General features: G+C 42.0%; 1 protein-coding gene across 1 annotated transcript in view; it reads left to right on the top strand.

The window, feature by feature from the left end:
* The window catches only part of ttbk1a (tau tubulin kinase 1a), a gene marked incomplete at its 3' end in the record, with an annotated part of 54636 nt that extends 35703 nt beyond the window's left edge, over positions 1-18933 (top strand). The window contains exons 13-15 of the mRNA XM_079261369.1: positions 144-325; positions 16988-18438; positions 18531-18933. Of these exons, the coding sequence (XP_079117495.1) occupies positions 144-325; positions 16988-18438; positions 18531-18933 (2036 nt within the window). The remainder of the gene's footprint in view (positions 1-143; positions 326-16987; positions 18439-18530) is intronic.
* Positions 18934-19976: the final 1043 nt, after the last annotated feature.

Here is a 19976-nt window from a genome sequence, read left to right as displayed (position 1 = left end):
GGAGACCCTAAAGGTCCAGATATGAACATGATTAGCGCTCCACGCACACACACTCCTCGCCATGCAGATTACACACATCCCAGATCGCCGTGCATGTCTGACACAGAAAGATGAACTTGTCTGAACATCTGATTCTCCTGCAGGTGGGGAGCTGGTGGTCCGGCCAAAGACTCACACCCGGGACAGCAGCCGGGGGATGCTAACGCTAACGGAGGAGGAGGCGTCGCGGAGGAGCGGCGGGAGCCCCGTGCAGTCGCCGTGCCACTCGCTGCCGTCAGGACGCCCTCGCCGGAGGGAGTCGGAGCCCACCGGACCTCAAAGACCGGTAAGATCCATCTAGCCAATCAGAGCAGAGCATGTAGGTGGACAGATGAGTGGCGTGGAAAGCTGACGTAGAGACTGATGGATGCAGCAGCCGCCGCGCCGCGTTCCTCCACCTGCCTACATGCATTTTAAAGGACAAACTCAGTATGATCAGAAGTTTCCTCTTCCTCTGTGATTGCTGTACGTTGCAGTCATTGTACCAATTTGGCAGATTAACGTAAATAAAGTCACATCCAGGTTATTTATACTCACAACTGAATACTCAGCCTAGTTCACCTCATCCTGTTTAAGCTTCAGAGCCTCTTTCTGTAGGCAGCAGCTCTGATCCAAACAAACAGGTAAACGCTGCAAAACTACTTTATAAACCGTTTAAATCTAGTTTCCTCTGCACGGCTGAGTGTTCAGGTAGTCTCTGCAGAAAATGAGCAAAGCATCTGGACTAATGCTGGAATTGTCCTTTAAAACCGATGCAGGACTCCAGCTGGAGTCTGTCTGCAGCTTCATGGCAGCTGTTCAGCAGCTGGATGCACCCACATGCAGTCGTTCTGTAAGGTCTATGCCCAAAGCATCTGCTGTGTCTGGTCTGAACATGGGAAAGAAAAATGCTTCCATAATATCTCTCCAGCTTTTTCACACATTCAATAAAAGTTTTTTGCCACAGAAGCTGAACTTCTTTAGCAACCAGTCAGTAGATTTACCAGTAGGTGTTGTGTTTTTCTGGGTTTCCAGTTTGTTGACAGCTGTCCTGGTTCTGCCTGCACACAGTGGAACATGAAGCTTCTGGACAGGACCAGCAGCTTTTTATCACACTTTATACAACAGTTTCTGAGATACTTTGCATCACTTTGTGGTTGAAACTTTGCTCCAAAGCGTGTTTTACAATCTGAAACGTCTCGCGACCTTTCACGGAAACCAGGAAGCATTATTATGTCTGCTCTAGCTTTAGATTCAAGCTTTGTTTCTATCAGGCTGAGTGTTTTAGAAAGGAGCCGTTTTGTTCGTTGACATGTTTCGATTGTTACTTTTTTTCACTCATCTGTTTAGATGTTATTTATTCTCGAAACTCTCCATAATTAAGGGCGTGTCATTTTGATTGACATGTATCCAATATCCAGCTGCAAGAAGAAGGAACATAGAACAACTGCGGTTTTTAGCCGGTTAACAGTGTGACTTAGCTTTAGTCCACTTACCTTTGTTAGCTGGTTAGCCCCTGTTAGCTCCAGGTTACCTCAGTTAGTTCTTAGCTGCAAGCAGGTTGGAGTTTGCTAGATGTCAATCATCCACCGCCATGCTCCCATCCCCCTCTCAGCTCCGCCTTTTTGTCCAATTTTTGTATTTTCCGGGAGTGATGGAACGCATGATGATGCCAAGATGGCGACGGTGGGAAGCACCAATCAAGCTTTACTTTAGTTCTGTAGAAACCTATAAGTGACAACACGAAGCCTCCGCCCATCTTTTACAGACTATGGTCATGAATAAGATGGGCCTGGAGGCGTGGTCCACTGTCAAATTAAGGGAAAAGCTATGGTCTCCGCTGTCAGATTGAGGTAAAGCGACGATTTCAGACATCAGACTGACATAAAGCGACAGTTTCCGCCATCAAACTGAATGTAAAACGGCACTTTTACTTCACTAGATTGAGGTAAAGCGATGGTTTCCACTGTCAGATTGAGGTAAAGCGATGGTTTCCGCTGTCAGATTGAGGTAAAGCGACAATTTCCTCTGTCAGATTGAGGTAAAGCGACAATTTCCGCTGTCAGATTGAGGTAAAGTGACGGTTTCCGCTGTCAGACCGAACGTGAAACATTTTTTTGGTGTCAGATTGAGGTAAAGCGACAATTTCCTCTGTCAGATTGAGGTAAAGCGACAATTTCCGCTGTCAGATTGAGGTAAAGTGACGGTTTCCGCTGTCAGACCGAACGTGAAACATTTTTTTGGTGTCAGATTGAGGTAAAGCAATGGTTTCAGCTGTCAAACTGAAGTAAAGTGACAGTTTCCGCCGTCAGGCCGAAGTAAAACTACATTTTTGGCGCTAGATTGAGGTAAAGGGACATTTTCTGCTGTTAGCTTGAGTTAAAGCTACGGTTTCCGCAGTCAGACTGTAGTAAATTAGCGGTTTTCGCCCTCAAACTCAGGTAAAGTGACGGTTTCCGCCGTCAGTCAGAGGTGAAATGACATTTTTTGGGCGTCAGATTGAAGTATAGCAACGTTTTCCACTGTTAGATTGAGGTAAAGCGACAGTTTCTGCTGTGAGTTTGAGGTAAAATTACGGTGTCCATCATCAGATTGAAGTAAAGCTACGGTTTCCGCTCTCAGACTAAGGTAAATGGGCAGTTGTCAGACTGAGGTAAGGCGATGGTTTCCGCCATCAGATCGAGGTGAAGCAACGGTTCCTGCCGTCAGATTGAGGTAAAGCGACGGTTTCTGATATCAGATTAAGGTAAAGCGACAGTTTCTGACATCAGATTAAGGTAAAGCGACGGTTTCTGATATCAGATTAAGGTAAAGCGACGGTTTCTGATATCAGATTAAGGTAAAGCGACGGTTTCTGACATCAGATTAAGGTAAAGCGACGGTTTCTGACATCAGATTAAGGTAAAGCGACGGTTTCTGACATCAGATTAAGGTAAAGCGACGGTTTCTGATATCAGGTCAAGGTAAAGCGACGGTTTCTGATATCAGATTAAGGTAAAGCGACGGTTTCTGACATTAGGTTCAGGTAAAGCGACAGTTTCTGACATCAGATTAAGGTAAAGCGACGGTTTCTGCTGTCCGACTGAGGTAAAGGGACGGTTTCTGCCGTCAGACTGAGGTAAAGGGACGGTTTCTGCCGTCAGATTGAGGTAAAGCGACGGTTTCCGCTGTCAGATTAAGGTAAAGCGACAATTTCTGCTGTCAGATTGAGGTAAAGCGATGGTTTCCGCTGTCAGACTGACATAAAGCGACAGTTTCTGCCATCAAACTGAATGTAAAACGGCACTTTACTTGACTAAATTGAAGTAAAGTGATGGTTTCCGCTGTCAGATTGAGGTAAAGCGATGGTTTCCGCTGTCAGATTGAGGTAAAGTGTCGGTTTCCGCTGTCAGATTGAGGTAAAGCGATGGTTTCCGCTGTCAGACTGACATACAGCGACAGTTTCTGCCATCAAACTGAATGTAAAACGGCACTTTACTTGACTAAATTGAAGTAAAGTGATGGTTTCCGCTGTCAGATTGAGGTAAAGCGATGGTTTCCGCTGTCAGATTGAGGTAAAGTGTCGGTTTCCGCTGTCAGATTGAGGTAAAGCGACAATTTCCGCTGTCAGATTGAGGTAAAACAATGGTTTCCGCTGTCAGATTGAGGTAAAGCGATGGTTTCTGCTGTCAGATTGAGGTAAAGCGATGGTTTCCGCTGTCAGATTGAGGTAAAGCGACAATTTCCGCTGTCAGATTGAGGTAAAGCGATGGTTTCCACTGTCAGACTGACATAAAGCGACAGTTTCCGCCATCAAACTGAATGTAAAACGGCACTTTTACTTCACTAGATTGAGGTAAAGCGATGGTTTCCGCTGTCAGATTGAGGTAAAGCGATGGTTTCCGCTGTCAGATTGAGGTAAAGCGACAATTTCCGTTACGGTTTCTGACGGTGACATCATGCATCATGTGTAATCTAAGAAAGTCCAAACGGATCTTTACCAGTTCAGAGTGAGTTGAATCTTTGGGACGTTGGGAAGGTCAAATGAAGCCAGAGTTGGGCGACCAGTCACAGCGGGCAGAAATGATAAAAGACAAAATAACAAACTTCTCTTATGAGCTCCTTCTCCTCCTTTTGCTTTTCTGATCTTCTGATAATCTGCTATTTTAACCCTATAAAGCTCAACGTGGCGTATATGAGTCTTTCTGGGACATATTGCGTCACTTCATGGTGAAGTCCTGTTGAACAGGATGACAAGCTGGTTTCCTTCCCCCTGATAGACACCAGGAAGCAGAAGATTAATATTTGAAAATGGTAAAATGGTAAATAAATGCTGTTAAAGGGACAAACAAGACCTTGTATTGACAAAAAGGACTTTTCTCACCATTTTTTCATGGGTTGGGTCTGAAAGGGTTGAAAGCTGTCCTGTGATGAAGAGTCTCTGCAAACCCTTGAACAGAGTATTTTTGTTCATGTTGGCCTGTCGGAGTAACGTGATGGTGACGATGGTCCTGTTCAACCTGCTGCAGGCAGAATCGGCCTTTCTGATTGGTTCTTTCTTCCTTGTCGGCTCGTGCTGATGGAGTCATTTATTGGATTGAATCGGGTTCTTTGTGGTTGTATTGGCGGTGTCAGTGGTGTGGGAAAGGGTTGGGGTTGGGGGGGTGTTTTGCTTCAAAAAGCAGCAAATCATCTGTATATATTTGGTAGGTGTGAAGTCTGACTGCAGTTTCCATCCATTGTTTTTGTTTTTTATGGAGATGTCAGAAGTGTCTCATTTCTAGTTGATGATTTCTGGTTGGTCAAACACAAGCAAAGCTTTCCATTTCAGGATGTTTAATGAATAATTCAATAAATATCCAACAGCTTCAGTTGAAGTTGGTTCACAATAACAAACCTTCCCCTCAGAGTCCAACGTTCATGTATCGGAGCAATAACACCATTAAAAAGCTAATATTCATACATTCTCTCTGGTATCAATAAATAAATAAATGTGCAGTCAAATATTTGGACGCGTGTTAAATCTAACATGTGAGCCTCCAAATGTTTGACTGGTGCCAAATGTCAGCTGGACGCTGCACGAACAACAACAGTTTGGATGAATAACAGATTAAAACTACTTGAAAAGTGCTCGGTGGGCTCAAAGACGGCGCCTGTTGTTCGTACATGGTTTAATAAACGATTAAATAAACTTTCAGAACTTCTGGGCCTCAGTTATTAAAAGATGAATTGTAAAATTATAAATAAAAAATGCTGACAAGTTGAAAAAGAAACCTGAAATAAACAGATCAATAAGTAAAATGAAACAATGAAGAAATAGGAGATGATTGCTGAAAAACGGAGGACCAAACCTGACAGAAGGAAAAGTCTGAAAATCTGATCATTAAATCATTTCTAAAGATAAAAACATGTTTGGTTTTTTTTTTTTGTGTGTGTGTGTGTGTGTGTGTGCGTGCGTGCGTGCGTGTGTGTGTGTGTGTATGTATGTGTTTCTATATTCTCAAAGTTGACGGTGATGGTTGGATAGATAATGGGTGTGTGTGTGGGGGGGGGGGGTCGGACCTGTTCAGAAGATAAATGTGGAATCAGCAAATTTCACATTGATTTTTTTTTTTTTTTTTTTTTCAGTTTTTATTTTCCTTCAGCAGGATTTCTTCATGTTTTCTTGTTTTTCCATGATCCATTTTTGCCTTTAAGTTAAATTAAAAATGTTCGTGAGCCTTTGATTTCTTCATGTTGTTGTTTATTTGTTTACTAATCAGGCAGGTTTTGTCCTCCGTACGTGGTGGTCATAACCTCATCGCTGACCTGTGGCTCCGTTTGCAGGGGGACTTTTACCGTTTAAAGCCTTTTCAGGGCAGAATCGGATGCATTTGAGCGAAATGTTAGCGAACCCTGCTTTGAGTTCTTGCGCCAGTTGTCAGAATGGTCCCAGAACAAGCCCGTCTGCCGCCAGCCATTGAGGACTGCCATTCTCTTTACTTTTTTCCTTTTATTTTACTCCTCTTCAATTCTTTTTCCACTTCCACATAACTACTGATGCCTTTGCCCCCAACCTATCGCTTTAAAAGTACACAGTATGTGAAGTTTGACTCACCTGAGGAGAGAGAAAAGAGCGAGGGTGCCATTGGGACAACACAAGAAGAAATAAAGTGATGTTTTGGGGTAAGCACAGTTTAGGAATAGTCCTTTACCTCTGTTCTTTCACTCACTTTCTGTTCCTCCTGCTGCTTTTCCTTTCTGTTCGGACATGTTTCCTCCCTTTCCCCCTCCGTTGTGTGTCTGTGTTTTGTGCGCTTGATGACTCCATCTCTCTTTTTAGTTCCCTGCTTATGTTTGCATCACCAGTGGTAAATTTTCCTTCAGAAATGAAAAGCTCAAGCTTCCAAGGCTCAGACTTGTCCTAGAATAGTGATGTAGAATGTGTGCAATGCTCATGCTGGTGACTTTTTGTTCTTTTAACGTGCTTCTTTGTGGGGGGGGGGGGGGGGGGGGGGGGGGGGGGGGATACTGTCATCATCATTTTCACAGACTATAGGGATGCTAGTCTGGCTAATCTGGCAACCCACACAGCTAATCAGTCTACTGGCTCCACTCTTCTTTTTGTTGTTCCTGTTTCTAAACGTAGCTTCTTATGAGATTTGATAACAGTAACGATAGCGTGCCAGATTTACACCAACACCCCTTTGGCTTCTCTCCCCAGGCTCCTCCCCTCCCACGACCTTTAGCCAATCAGCTGACGGCTTTAGATATGCGAGAACAGCAGTCAGTTCTCTCATATCTAAGATCTGATGGAGACGGGGAGGAGACAAGGGCAGGAAGTCCAATCAGAGTGTTGGGATGTAGCGATAGAAAGACTTACTCTTAGAGTTTCCTTCAGATCCGTAACCCCCCCTCTTCTCTCTGATTCCTCTGTTTCCAGCTGGACGACGACAGGCATCAACCACGGCCCAATCAGCTGAGGAGGCTGGCCTCCTACGTCTTCTCCTCCTCCACCCTGGAGACAGAGCAGTATCCCCACGGAGGAAGCAGCTTCATCCAGAGGAGCCGCTCGGCCGAGAGCAGCCCCGCCCACGTTACCACCGCCACTGCCTCGGGCCGGAGACGGCACGCCGGCACTCTGCCAATGCCCGGTAGCCCTCGGAGCAGACACTCTGTCCTGACCATGTCCAGGGTGCAGCTGCAACAGATGTTAGCAAAACTCATGAACAAGAACAGCAGCTGAGAGGAGAGAGACGGACCTGAAACACACATACGATCCTTTCAACACACACACCTGGACGCACAGATACAGGAGACACCTGTACAGCCATAGAGACGCACACAAACACACGTGTAAACAAATGCAGGGGTGGTCAGACCAGTGTCGGGGAGTCCCCCGGCCATGCAGCCAATAGCAGCTGTTTTACAGCTGATTTGTCTATAAGTCAAGATTTAGTTGATTGGTCCCAAAAGAAATTCCACAATCAGAAAAAATTGTCCCTAAAGCGTAGAATTTAATCAGCTGGGGGACATTTTAGGTCAGAAATGAGAAATTTTACCTCAAAATCACCAGTAAAAAAACAACATATTTAACATGTGAGACACTTCTGGCCACGTCTGCATTAATATAAACACATATGAATGTACACACAGCTAAAATAGGGATGACAAATACAGCACACTGAAAGCCAGACCACATAACAAGCCATAGTCCTGGCCCAGAGGAGTTCTGCTGCGCTGGAGAACACGCCGTCACACACTTCAGCATCTCTGCAGAAAAACGTCCCAACAGGATGGAGACACAAGAGACGTGCTGAAGATGGGAAAGATTTTCATGCAATAAACTCTGAAGAAGCCTCTCTACAAAGCCGACGTTGCACACGCCACAGACCTGGCAGACTTGTGGGAATAATGTGAAACCGAATTCTTCTTGTCTCTGTGAGGAAGACGAGCGTGAAACGGAGCGGTGCTGCTAGTAGACTGTTAAGCTTTACCGTTTTCCTGCTTTTTTTCTGCTGAAATGAAGGAGCGATCGTCAAGGAATGCAGGCCGTCCCAGCGATCCAGTTTTTGCACCGAGACTTTAAAGTCCATTCATCGCGCACACCGAGCAATACGCCGCTTCTACCACCGCCGCCGCCGCTTCATCGCATCCATCCCACCCAAACCCAGAGGTCAGAGCAGCGTCCCCGGCTGCTCGCGCTGTGAAATGTTTTGTGTGACGAGGCAAATGTGAGAAAAAGTTTCTCTGACGGTATAAAAGTGGATTTAATATTGATCACTAACCTGTCTGAAAGAACGGCAGATAAACACTTTATGTTCCGAAAAAAACCCAGAAACTTAACTAGATGTAAACAAACATTGTTTACTAATAAACAACCAATCACATAAAATAAAAACATTTCACTAAATCCACATCTTAAACAAAATAATGTCACAATTTCTGCTTTTTATGAAACAATAAAATAGAAATTAAGATTATTAACATTTTCATAATCTTTATGAATAAATACAAAAAAAAAAATCAAATCTATCAAAAAATTATATTTGAAGCGAATACACAAAACACATAAAACACAAAAGATCTGTTTTTTTTTTGTTTGTTTGTTTTTTATTTAACAGAATAACAACTGCAGACCTTATTGGATTAATTTAGCATTTTCTACCTGGAAAGTTTTCTATTTATTTACTTTTATACTTTTATTTACTGCATTCCTGGTTTGTATTGACCTGACTGAGAGTTTTTTTGCTACTTTTTCTTTTTTTTTAAAATCAGTTTCTGATCAATTTCTAGAAGAGGTCAGCAACATCTGATTAGACACTGTTCAGCGTCATGCAGTAATTCTCACAGGGTTTTTGGTCATTTTCTCATTGTTTACAGTCAAACAAATCCTCGGAGGGCAAAACTTACTCCATGCAAGAACAGTTTCAGATAAAAACACATTTATTTTATGGATTTTATGAAAGACAGAGTAGGAAGCAGATCAAAGCTGAGCTCTTTTTGGGTCATTTAAAGTCAGAATTAATCTCATCAGTCTTTATATTTCAAGCTCTCTGAAGAGAAACTTCTTTTATAACAGTGACTTGTTACCTGGAAGTTCTCAGATTCCTTAAGAATAGAAGAAAACGGTGTGTAAGCTGAATGGATGTATGTGTGTGTTCGCATGGAACAAGTTCAGGCTCTCGTATGAAGTGTCATCAATCAGTCAGTGTGTCCAACACGCCGACATGTGTCGTGTCACCATGATGGATTGTTAGAGAGTTCATTAGAAAAGGTTTGGTTTGGGTAAAAGATCTGAACGAAATGGTTGTTGTGTGGAAGTGAAAAGAATCTAAAATCTCTTAAGCCTTTATGTTTTATATTAACTATTTGACTCCTGTTGTCGCAAATTTATGACTTTACTTTCTTCATATTTAATAATTATGTAATTTATTTTATTTTTCTTATTGTTATTGTTTATGTGTTGAATTATTTATTAATTCATTTTATATTTATTACCTAGTCTAATATTAAATTAAATTATTTTTCAATTCCATTTTTATTTATTTTTTCCCTTCTTTTTTTATTTTTCAGTCCTTTTTTCATTTAAATGTTTATATGTTTTGTTTTTATATAGCTGTGAATGAATTTAGACATTGAGAAGTTAATGTTAAGGTTAACGTTCGAATTTTTATCGGAAGGTTTGGTTTCTGACCAAATAATTAAGCTACTAATGCTTTCCGGTACCATTGAGCTGAGCTTGTATTTACTTGTTTAGCTAATCTGTTAGGTACTGTTAGCATGCTGACATTAGGTAATCTATTTTTTAGCTAATCATTAGGTAATCTGAAAAATTAGCACTATCATCTGTCTAATCTATTAGCTACTGTTAGCATTTTGACATGAGCTAATATGTTAGCTAATGTAACGTGCTAACATTAGCTAATCTATTTCACTAGCAACATGCTAAATCTAGCATATTTACCGAAATATTGTACATTAATTAATATGCACTGTCCAATTCAAATAAACAATTGAAGAAGTTATAAATTAATGTTAGCATGCTGACATTAGCTAATATGTTACTTGATGTTAGCATGCCAACATTAGCTAATCTATTTTTAGCTAATCATTAGGTAATCTGAAATATTTGCGTAATCATCTGTGTATTCTATTAGCTACTGTTAGCATTTTGACATGAGGTAATATGTTAGCTAATGTAACGTGCTGATATTAGCTAATATATTTCACTAGCAACCTAGCTAATCTATTAGTCAATGTTAGCTTGCTGACTTTAGCTAATCTATATTTTAGCATTCCGATATTAGTTAATCTAATAGCTAATTTTAGCATGCTAACAGGCTAAATAAAGATGGTAAATGATGTTCCTGTTAAACATGAGCATGATCTTGTAGCTGTGTTATTGTGAAGATGTCAAGACGCGGATCCTGCTTTTACTTGATGCTTCCAGCCTGGTTTTAGGCCCAGATTGACTTCATCTTTACAGTTGTAGTTTTGATGGAGATGTAGCTGGAAGATTATCTACCGCATCTTAAATTTAAAGGTTTTACTGTAATAATGTTAGCAAATGGGGAGGACATAATGATTTGGAATAATAGCAGTTTATAGATATTCCAGGGGGGGACTGTTGGCAATAGTAGACTAGCTAGTGAGTCTAAAAGGTTTTACTAGTTGTAGTTTTGGCTACATGTTTGGCTTTTATGCTTCTTCTTCACTTAAATATTGAAACTGGACAGGAAAGCAGGTTTGTGTTTAAAGGCCTTGTAAAGGCACCTTGGTGGCAAGAAGAATGCCGACTCTATGCTGACTAGCATGACTGCTGCTAGATTGCTTTGGTCATTACGAGGGGTGTAAATCGCAAGTTCACCAAGATATGATATTATAATATCAACTGATTGAATAACAATTTCCTATCACAAATTTTTACACTTTCTAATGAGCCGGTGATTGTTATGAGACTGTCACATTCTGATTTAGCAAAAAAAAAAAAAAAAAATTATTAGATGTCAAAATATTATATTATTCCTGTGTGTGGTTACATAATAACAGCTTTTGCATATCAATGTTTTCCTCATTAAGTTAGAGTAATACATTTTGGTTATTAGAACAAAGAAAATGGAAACATAACACATTTTTTAAGCACATATTAAAAATGGTCACAAATATCCATGTTTGATTAATATTTTCTACTTGGATCAATGCCATTGTAAGGTTAGTTGTTAAATGAATGAATAATGTAAGTGAATGTATTGTTACACCCCTTGTTAAAATGACCAGACTGGACTCTGTGTCTGGACTCTCCTACCATCCATGCGCTTATAATCACACGCCGTCTTGTAAATCATGGTCAGTTTTGTGTTCAGTGTAAATATGAAATCAGGATAGTTCTTTAATATCTTCTAACTAGAAAAATGTAACGAGTAAAACTGAAATGTGACCGCCACAGTGATGATCTCTAGACGGTTAATTAGTTCAGATTAGCCAGCTAACACCAGCAAGTCAAAGCTACAGAGGCTGATATGAGATTTATGGATATGTGGGGGAATTCCTATTGTTTTCTTGTGGTTTAATCAAAGTCTTCCAGTTTGGGCAGTGTCAGAAAGCAGAAGCATTAGATTCCTGCTGGATGTACGTTGCAGGCGATATACGACATAGCAGCGAAGCTTTGCGACCTTACGGTTGGAGCTCTGGCGGTATTTCTGTTCTGCAAGAATGGCTGTGTAGTTGTTTATATTTTCAGTAGTTTGTGGTTTTAACAGCTGTGTTTAAATCTCATCTCACTTCCATTGTGCTTCCTTTTCCATCACTATTTTCTAACCACTGAACTTTGCTTTTGCACTTTATGACTGCGTAGGCCAGACTGGGGGACTGGGTCAGGGCCAAGGCTCTCAATATATGAATGCAAAATGTTGATGCAATAAGGAAAATGGGGGCTATTGTAGTTTTAAAAAAAGGACTTTTAAGTTGCTAATGTGGTGGTCTGCATGTTCTTTGAACATATATTTAAATCACACCATCGGTTTTTAGATGGGTTTTTTGTTCTTTGTTCCAATGAGAAGAGAGTTCAGGGAAAAGACTTTTTCAGAAAACTGCTAAGGTAAAACATGGTCAGTGACAGCCTGGTGGGAAGGTCATTGACCTGATGGAAGTTTTTAAAAGAAGGAAGTTTGAACCAGTGATTGTGTTGTGCTGATTGGTGGAAAACAATCCGGAGGGGGTTTATTATTGGTTACGTCTTCCAGATGTGAAAATTGTAGTTCCTGGTAGATTCCTGGAAACAAGACCAATTTTCTATTAGAATGATCTCGTTGGCAGCTCGTAGATGATCAGTCCCTCCAGGAAGTATTAACGCAAATTAAACCAAACCTCGCAAATTACGACTTTTTGTAGCACACGCAACATTATGGTGGAAAATCAACAGAAGTTCATAAACATTTTTCTACCACAAAATGCAAAAATAGATAAAAACAATCGCCATGAGGAGTCGACAAAATCGTCTGTAGCAGAGTCTGGTGGCTGAGTTTATCGCTGTGTTTCATTCACAGTTTTTCACATTTCGACAAACTAAAATTGTGATTTGCAGGTGTTTCCGTTGAATGGTGTTTAACGCATAAACTGAAATTCTCGAAAAAACTCTTCCTGAAGGACTAAAGATACAATATGCTGCAGAGGATTCTACACGGCTTTCCGGAGCTTTTCTTCCTCACTTCTCTAATTCCCTGTAAAAATCTGCACAGCGTTGTTGTTTGCTAGCAAGGATGGAGGTTAGATTTTTGTCTTTAGTTATGTTTGAAAAGATTTTTGTCTCTTCCTCCGTCCCTACTCACCGCGGTATCTTTACTTGAAATAAACTGGTCACATGACCTCCTTTGTCACGTCCGAGGATGCGTAAATATGAAAGAACTGTTTCTATTACACGTTTACGGTATACTTCTACTGAAAAATCACCTCATGAGAGCATAAAGACATTTTACCAATATTTGAGCAGTTTTTCCTCGTTAAGATAATTATCTGGCGGTAATTAATTAGATAATTAAAAATTACAGTTTTTAATTGCAATATTTAGGTTTTTCGCTATTCTGCGGAAAATAAAAACGTAGCTAACAGAAACATTTGCAAATCGCAGTTGTACATGGTCAGAGTTTTAGAAATACACTTTTACTTTTGTAAAAAATTGTCATAAAAACACAGATATTAAATGATTTTTAGCACCTAGGCGTAATCATCGTAAAGTCGCGTTAATAAGTTGTAAAAAGATTTACTCATAATCTTACGTCCCTACATACTGCACCATCTTTACCTGAAATTAACTGGTCATGTGACCCGCTATGTCACATCCCATGATGTATAAATGCAAAAAGTGTTTACAATTTTATGATATACTTCTACGTAAACACGCCACAGATTTAAGGTGCTTTTGGACATAATAAAACTCGACCTGTCCTGCAACCTTTGCCTCAAATTTTCACAAAAACTGCTGTAAAATCAAGCATTTCCGCGTCAACAGTGACAAAAACATGCCACAAAAACCCTGGAGGGACTGAATTCTGATAGAGTTCTGTTGGCCGTGACACCACAGAAGGACGAGGATACGGTGGATGGCGGGGGGACTGCAGAGGTCACTGTTTTTAACTGTGAAAAGTCCATATTCATAACTGTGCGCATAGTTTACTGCCCTCCACGTTGGGTTTGACGAACACTTGCTGTCACTGGCTGAGAGAAATTCATGGGCTCAGCTGAGTTTATTTAAAAGAGGATTATGTTTCAGTTCTACGTTAAATATGAAGTAATGTTGTAAAAGATTTTCTTTTATTTGGAACTGCATCTGTTTGATGACCTGTTGATAGATGGAAAAGAAGAAAAAAACAGTAACACAAAGAACAGTATGTGGATTTTTTTACTTTATTACCATAAAAAAAAGGGAAAAAAATCATTATAAGTCCAAAGTAGTGAAGTTTTATTGAACATGTAGCCGCTGCTAGCGTTGCCCACGGCAGCGGCGGGAGAATGCTGCTGTGACTTTCTCCAGACGGACTGAAATATCTGTTTAGTGTACTGAAATCCAAACTGTTGCTTTCTAACTGCGTTAAAGGGCTACACTACCTGAATATGCACCACTTGCTGACTCATTGCGCTTGTACGCGAGGCGTCCTCTCATCTGCAGCCTGACGAGGAAGCGGCCTCCGTTTGTTTTCATGCTGCTTCACGCTGAGTTCAGGAGGCCAGTTTATATTTTGCATAGCGTTACAAGACAACCACTTAGAGAATGTATTAAGTGGACCAGCTGCTAACTTATCTTTGCTTTGCTTGTTAGCAAAATGATTCACCTGCTGTAGAAGATAGTCACAGATACACGTCAAACGTTGGCCTGGCAGGCAGCGACGTGGCTGCAGTAAGCTCCCAGCGTGCTTAATCTGCTGACAAACGGCCAGATTAAAACAGCGATCCGCAGCATTTATGACAGTATGTCTTATCAAAAGACTGACTGATGACTGTCTCCACTCTTTGCATGAGATCTGCTGTTAGTATGACACACACCTCTGACTGTATAATCACTGAAATCAGCACTGTACTGTAATGACAACGAGAACACAGTGAACATAAACCTCCAACTGAAGGAGGTCTGTGATTTAGTTTCTTTTATTTGTAAATAAGTCGTTGTGCTATATGCGGAGATACTCACGGATCAGAACTTCAAGCAGCATCTGGTTCGGGCTTTTCTACCGCCGCGTTCACGTGAAAGTGTGACTCATATTTGCTGCTAGAACAAACATCCCATCAGTCCTGAGAGATGAAATCTGCTTGGATGCAGACAGACGGTAGCGAAGCAGAAATCCAGTGTGAGCTTTTTTGTTGTTTTTTTTAACGCTGTGACTCAGATTGTCCCACTTTACACCATGAAGTGTTTCTTCCAGGTTGTACATGGCTCAACACTGTTCAGCAGGTGAATGACCCCATTAAAAAGTGCTTTTTCAGTGTGTCTCACCTTGTTTCTTCATTTATTTTGGTCAATACGAAGTTTAAGACTAAATGAAAAAGAGAAAAACTGATAAGGAAAAAGGGCTGGAACTCTAAATTAGACTAAAGTTACTGAAAAGAAACGAGGATGGCGTTACAGGCCACATAAAATGAGCTTTTAGAAGCTTTTGAACTTGAGCAAAAACTCATTAAATACATTTAATTTAAATAAACAGCAAAATTAGTAAAAACAAATATAACCGAACCGGTGAAATTATCATTTATTCTATTTTTATTTTGATTTTGTCTGATTTCATTTTGTTTGGAGTGTCGTGTTGGTCACGTCTGAAACATTAAATGTGTTTGCTGTTTAATTAAATGCAGAATTAGCTGATTTGGCAGAATTTAGATGTGACAATTAACTGCTGGAAAAGTCACAATAATGAACTTTCTTTTTGTTTTTTACCACTAATTCACATTTTCACCCCTTGGAAATAAAACTTTGTGACGGATGAGTCTGTTTTCACATCCTGTGAACGAACATTAATACCTCACGATTCCAGTTTGTACTATTACTGTGCTCCAAACAGAAATGCATATTTCTGCGTATTTTGTGGATAACAGGGTGATATTGTAGAGATAAAATGTCTGTGTGTAGATAAAGGGTCTGTTAAGAGAGGAAAGCTGTCTTGTCTTCATGTGTCCATGCTAGTTTTTGTTTTGACCGCCAGCCGTAAATCACATAAAATCACTCCTTTATCTTGAAACTCCTGAAACAAAATGAAGATATTTTAGGAAATCCCTTTCGCTCTTCCCAGTCTGGATGGAGCAGGATTGTGTTTGTGCTAAGCTAACCTACAAGGTGACCGGTTCTCATCCAACAAACTGGTCTCGAAGGGAAAAGCAAAGTGCTCGCTTTATGTGATGATCCGTGAGTGTCTTTCACTTGTACAAAAACATGTAAGCATTTTTCTATCACTCTGTGATTGTACAGTACTGCTTGTATAATTTACAGATAAAGCATGTATTTTAAACTTTTTGTAAAGCCCAATGATTACGGTGTACAGAAATACAGAGATGTAGAAAGCAATTAGGTTTGCACTTAAAGTCAAACAGCATGAAGATAGCGGGGTTTAGTACGTATCTACAGGCTTTCTGTTAAATCTTTATGAAGGGAAACACTTGAAAATCAGCTGAAATCAGACTGTGTGCTGTATATGGATTAACTGCAATGCATTTTTTTGTGCCTTTTATATCAATGTATGTAATCTAGACAATCTTGAAAAGCTTGTGTACAACCAAAATAACAATAAAATGGTTCTGGGGTCAAATGAATCAGTCACAGCCTGTCTTTCTTACTGATGATGGGACTGTCAGCAAAATAGCAATGTTGAATTCTGGCAATGAAATAAAAAGTAACTCTGATGCATCATGCCTGCTTCAGTTGTCACTGTTTAAAGGCTGCCAGGATGGTATATTTGTAATCTGGCCACTTCAATGGATGTATGGAAAGTCGGCCGACAGGCTGGCACTCACTCAAGACTATACGTCTTCCAACTGGGAGGTCGGTGGATTGATTCCGGCTTTCCTTGACTGCATGTTAGATTCTGAACCCTGCATTCCCTCCGATGTGTCCATGTGTTTTTTGTGAATGTGACATGTAAAGCACTTCGAGTGGTCAACATGGCTGGGAAAGGGCTGTTATGTTACTCCCAGCCTGCAGTGGCTTCATGAGTACAACTGGATTTATAGTCACGCTGCGTATGGTTACAGCATTGTCTTAGGGTTTCTCTTCCATGTTCACTGCACAAACTTAGTGAGAAGCATCCGAAATCCGAAAACACGTAATCACAAACTGACCAATCTCCAGTGAGTATCACCGTTCTGCAAGCCAGGGTGCACATCAGGTGCATGGAGCTTACAGCGGTGCATACATCGTCTCCATTCGAGTAGAAATCCAGCTTTAAACTCGTCGCTGAGCTTTTCATCCAGGAGTTTAGTTTGAAGTTGACTCAGTTTGTAATTAAATCTTTTTTTCCGTTGTTTCCAGGTGTTGTCGCCCACAGAGCAGACTGTCCCATCGCCGTCCTCTCCAGACTATCGAACGAAAGGCCAGGATGACGAGAAGGAGCATTTCCACATCCTTCCTCAGCTGCAGGCCAAGAGGGCCGACTTCCTCACCGTCATGTTGACGGGGACGTTGCCTCAGCGCCGAAGCTTTGCCACGCCAGATAAAGAGGAACCAGAACCTCTGGGGCCAAAAGATGACGACGTTACAAAGAGCGAGTCCAACAGCGAGGCCAGTCAGAAAAGCACAGAACGTAGTGAGGACGCTGCACCCTCTACGCTCATGGCCGAGGACCAGAGAGGCCAGAGGGAGCATGCCTCAGCTGCTGATGCGGACCCGGATCTGGAGGATGCATCCAAAACGCTTGTTCTTTTCTCACCTGGAGATACCCGCAAGTCTCCCTCTGGTGGAGATCATGGTCTGGAAGCTGAGTTGGCAACACCGTCAGCTCCGAATTCCCGAAACGACCGTCTCCTGGTTGAAGAGGTGAACCTTCAGCCTGAACCTTCTGAGACTGGCCGCTTGTCTCCAGCTCTCAGGTCAGACCTGAAGCCCCCACCTCCCATTGCTCCTGCATCACCTCCATTTACCAAAGTTGAGCGCACTTTTATCCATATTGCAGAGACATCACATCTCAATGTCATGTCTTCAAACGGTCACTCTGTGAAGGACAGTGATCGGGAAGCTTTTGTTGTTATAAAGGAATCTACTGTAGAGGTTGACAAGCGCGACCAAGAGGGATCGCTTGTGACTAAAGTGTCTCCAGAGGAACCTGCCCCAGTCACACGTATTACAGCTGACAAACAGTCCAAAACTGAAAACGGTCCATCAGCTGTCCCAGCTCCGTCTTCGGAGCTTGTCCCAGAAGCCAGCTTACCAGTTCCTGCACATAAAGATCAATCACAGGAATCCAAGAAACCGTTGAGTGAGGAAGCCATCAATCTTCATGGAGCAGGATCAGAGCTACCAGCTGCTGTCAAGCCCAGAATCCGAAGCCGGATACCAGTACTCATATCTGAAGAGGACTCAGAGCAGTCGTCGTCCCTCTCAGCCAGGACTCGGCTTCAACAGCGAGCCAGGCAGCTGGACTTGGCACGCATGCTGGTCCAGAAGCAGCAAGGTCGCTGGATAAGGAGAAGAATGCTGTCTGGGACATCCTCATCGTTGTCGTCTGGGGACGATGAGCGGCGGAGAGCATCGGAAACTTTATCTACTACTGGCTCAGAGGAGGACATGCATACCTCGGACGAGTCCAAGAGGAGTTCTCGTCTCAAACCGACTGAAGAGCAAGGCTCAAAGGAGTGCAGGAGCAAGATCCCCAGACCTGTGACTCCCATAAAAAGATCTTCAGGAGGACTTTCTGCTGCTGGCCCCTCTCCTCTGACCTTACCAGACTCCCACAGTACCAAAGGAGCATCATCCGTCATTAACGGGTATTTCATAGTTCTCCCTTTTACTGTAACTTTGTTGCCTTTCGATTGATTTGCTTTTGGGAAATAACATAACTGCTCTCTTCTATCCACAGAAATCAGAAAATTGGACTAAGCACTCTCAGCGCCCAACGGAAATCCAAGCCAGTCTTGCCCAGGTCCTCCTCCTCGTGTCCCCGTCCTTCAGCTGCCCCGCCCGGCAGTCCTCGAATGCCTCTAAATGTCTTGTTTGGAACCCGACGCAGCCTTAGCTCCACCCACTGCAGGACTGACAGCCCCTCCCCTCAGAGAGTATGCCCATCCAGGCAGCCCCTCTCGGTGCGAGCCCCAACTGTCCCCATGCTACCACCCAGGACTACAACCACCATGCGGCGCAGCGCCTCGCAGGAAGCCACCGTGCAGTCTACTGCAGCTTCAACCTCCAGGACCAGGCTGAAAGCAGCCGGCGTAGCGAAGGGAAAGTCCAACACCAGGGAGAAGTCGATGCCCGCTAGATAATACAAAGAGACTCGGATCTGAGATGCGTTGTTGTATAATCAGTCTTAGAACAAGCTACGCCTCAAAGGTTTTCACCTGATTTAATAACAGACCTCCTTCAACTCGTTTAATGTAAACGGACGGCTTATATTTTCCAAGGACAGTTAAGTGATCCTTTTCTTCACGGGCTTCCAGTAATCCTGACTGACTGTCTGACAGCGTCGCTGCCATGGTGCTATGGATTCGTCTGCTGCTCCCTGGGGAATCTCTAATTTAACTGCTTCTTCAAGCTGAGGGTCATGGCTTCAAATGAGTCCGTTTTCACCAAACACAGTACTCCAGCTTTCCACAACAGCGCTGCTCTTCTATCAACAATACTCTGCTTGGTTCACTTTGCATGGAAATGTACATCACAGATGTCTTGAGTCTGTAGAAGGAACACTGTATTGAATATTTGATATAGTTGTCCCCTCTTTACTGGCCATGATCAAATTAAACTGGACTGGTGTGAATGCCCGACTACGTTGAGATTATAAGAGGTTCCCCACCATATCATCTACTCAGAATGACCTTGGATAAGGAGAATTAAATGTGAACGCAAAATAAATTGCTCGGCCACTAGTCTCCTCCTCATGGTGTAATAATGGGCATGCTTTAATCATTCTATTCCCTGAGTGTTTTATTTTGTTTATGCTCTAAATTGTACATAACAGAATCATTTCCCATAAAGACGTCTTTATTTTTATCTCGCCAAGCAAAGTGTAAATTAAGTATTTAACCTTCTGTTCCAGTGTGTTGACACTGCTTGTTTTTTACGCATGAGAAACATACAGGGTTAACCATGAGGGGACGTCATACCTGCTTGGACTCTGCGATCATGCGCTGGTGTCGGGGCCCATGTTATCTGTATGGACTTGCTGGGCATTGAGCTGTGAAGTAAAGTCTTGGTCATGTGAAGGAGAGTCTTGTGATTTTTCTTTTTGCTAACTCTGCATTTTCTTCCTCTTATATAGAGACTCAGAAATGAGTTCCCTTTGAGCTTTGCAGGTAAGATTTTCTTTTGG

This window comes from Telmatherina bonti (assembly GCF_933228915.1).
Source record: "Telmatherina bonti genome assembly, chromosome: 3".
NCBI classification, from domain to species: Eukaryota; Metazoa; Chordata; class Actinopteri; order Atheriniformes; family Telmatherinidae; genus Telmatherina; species Telmatherina bonti.
The sequence above is the reverse complement of the archived record's forward strand: the minus strand, read 5'-3'. Positions and strand labels throughout refer to the sequence as shown.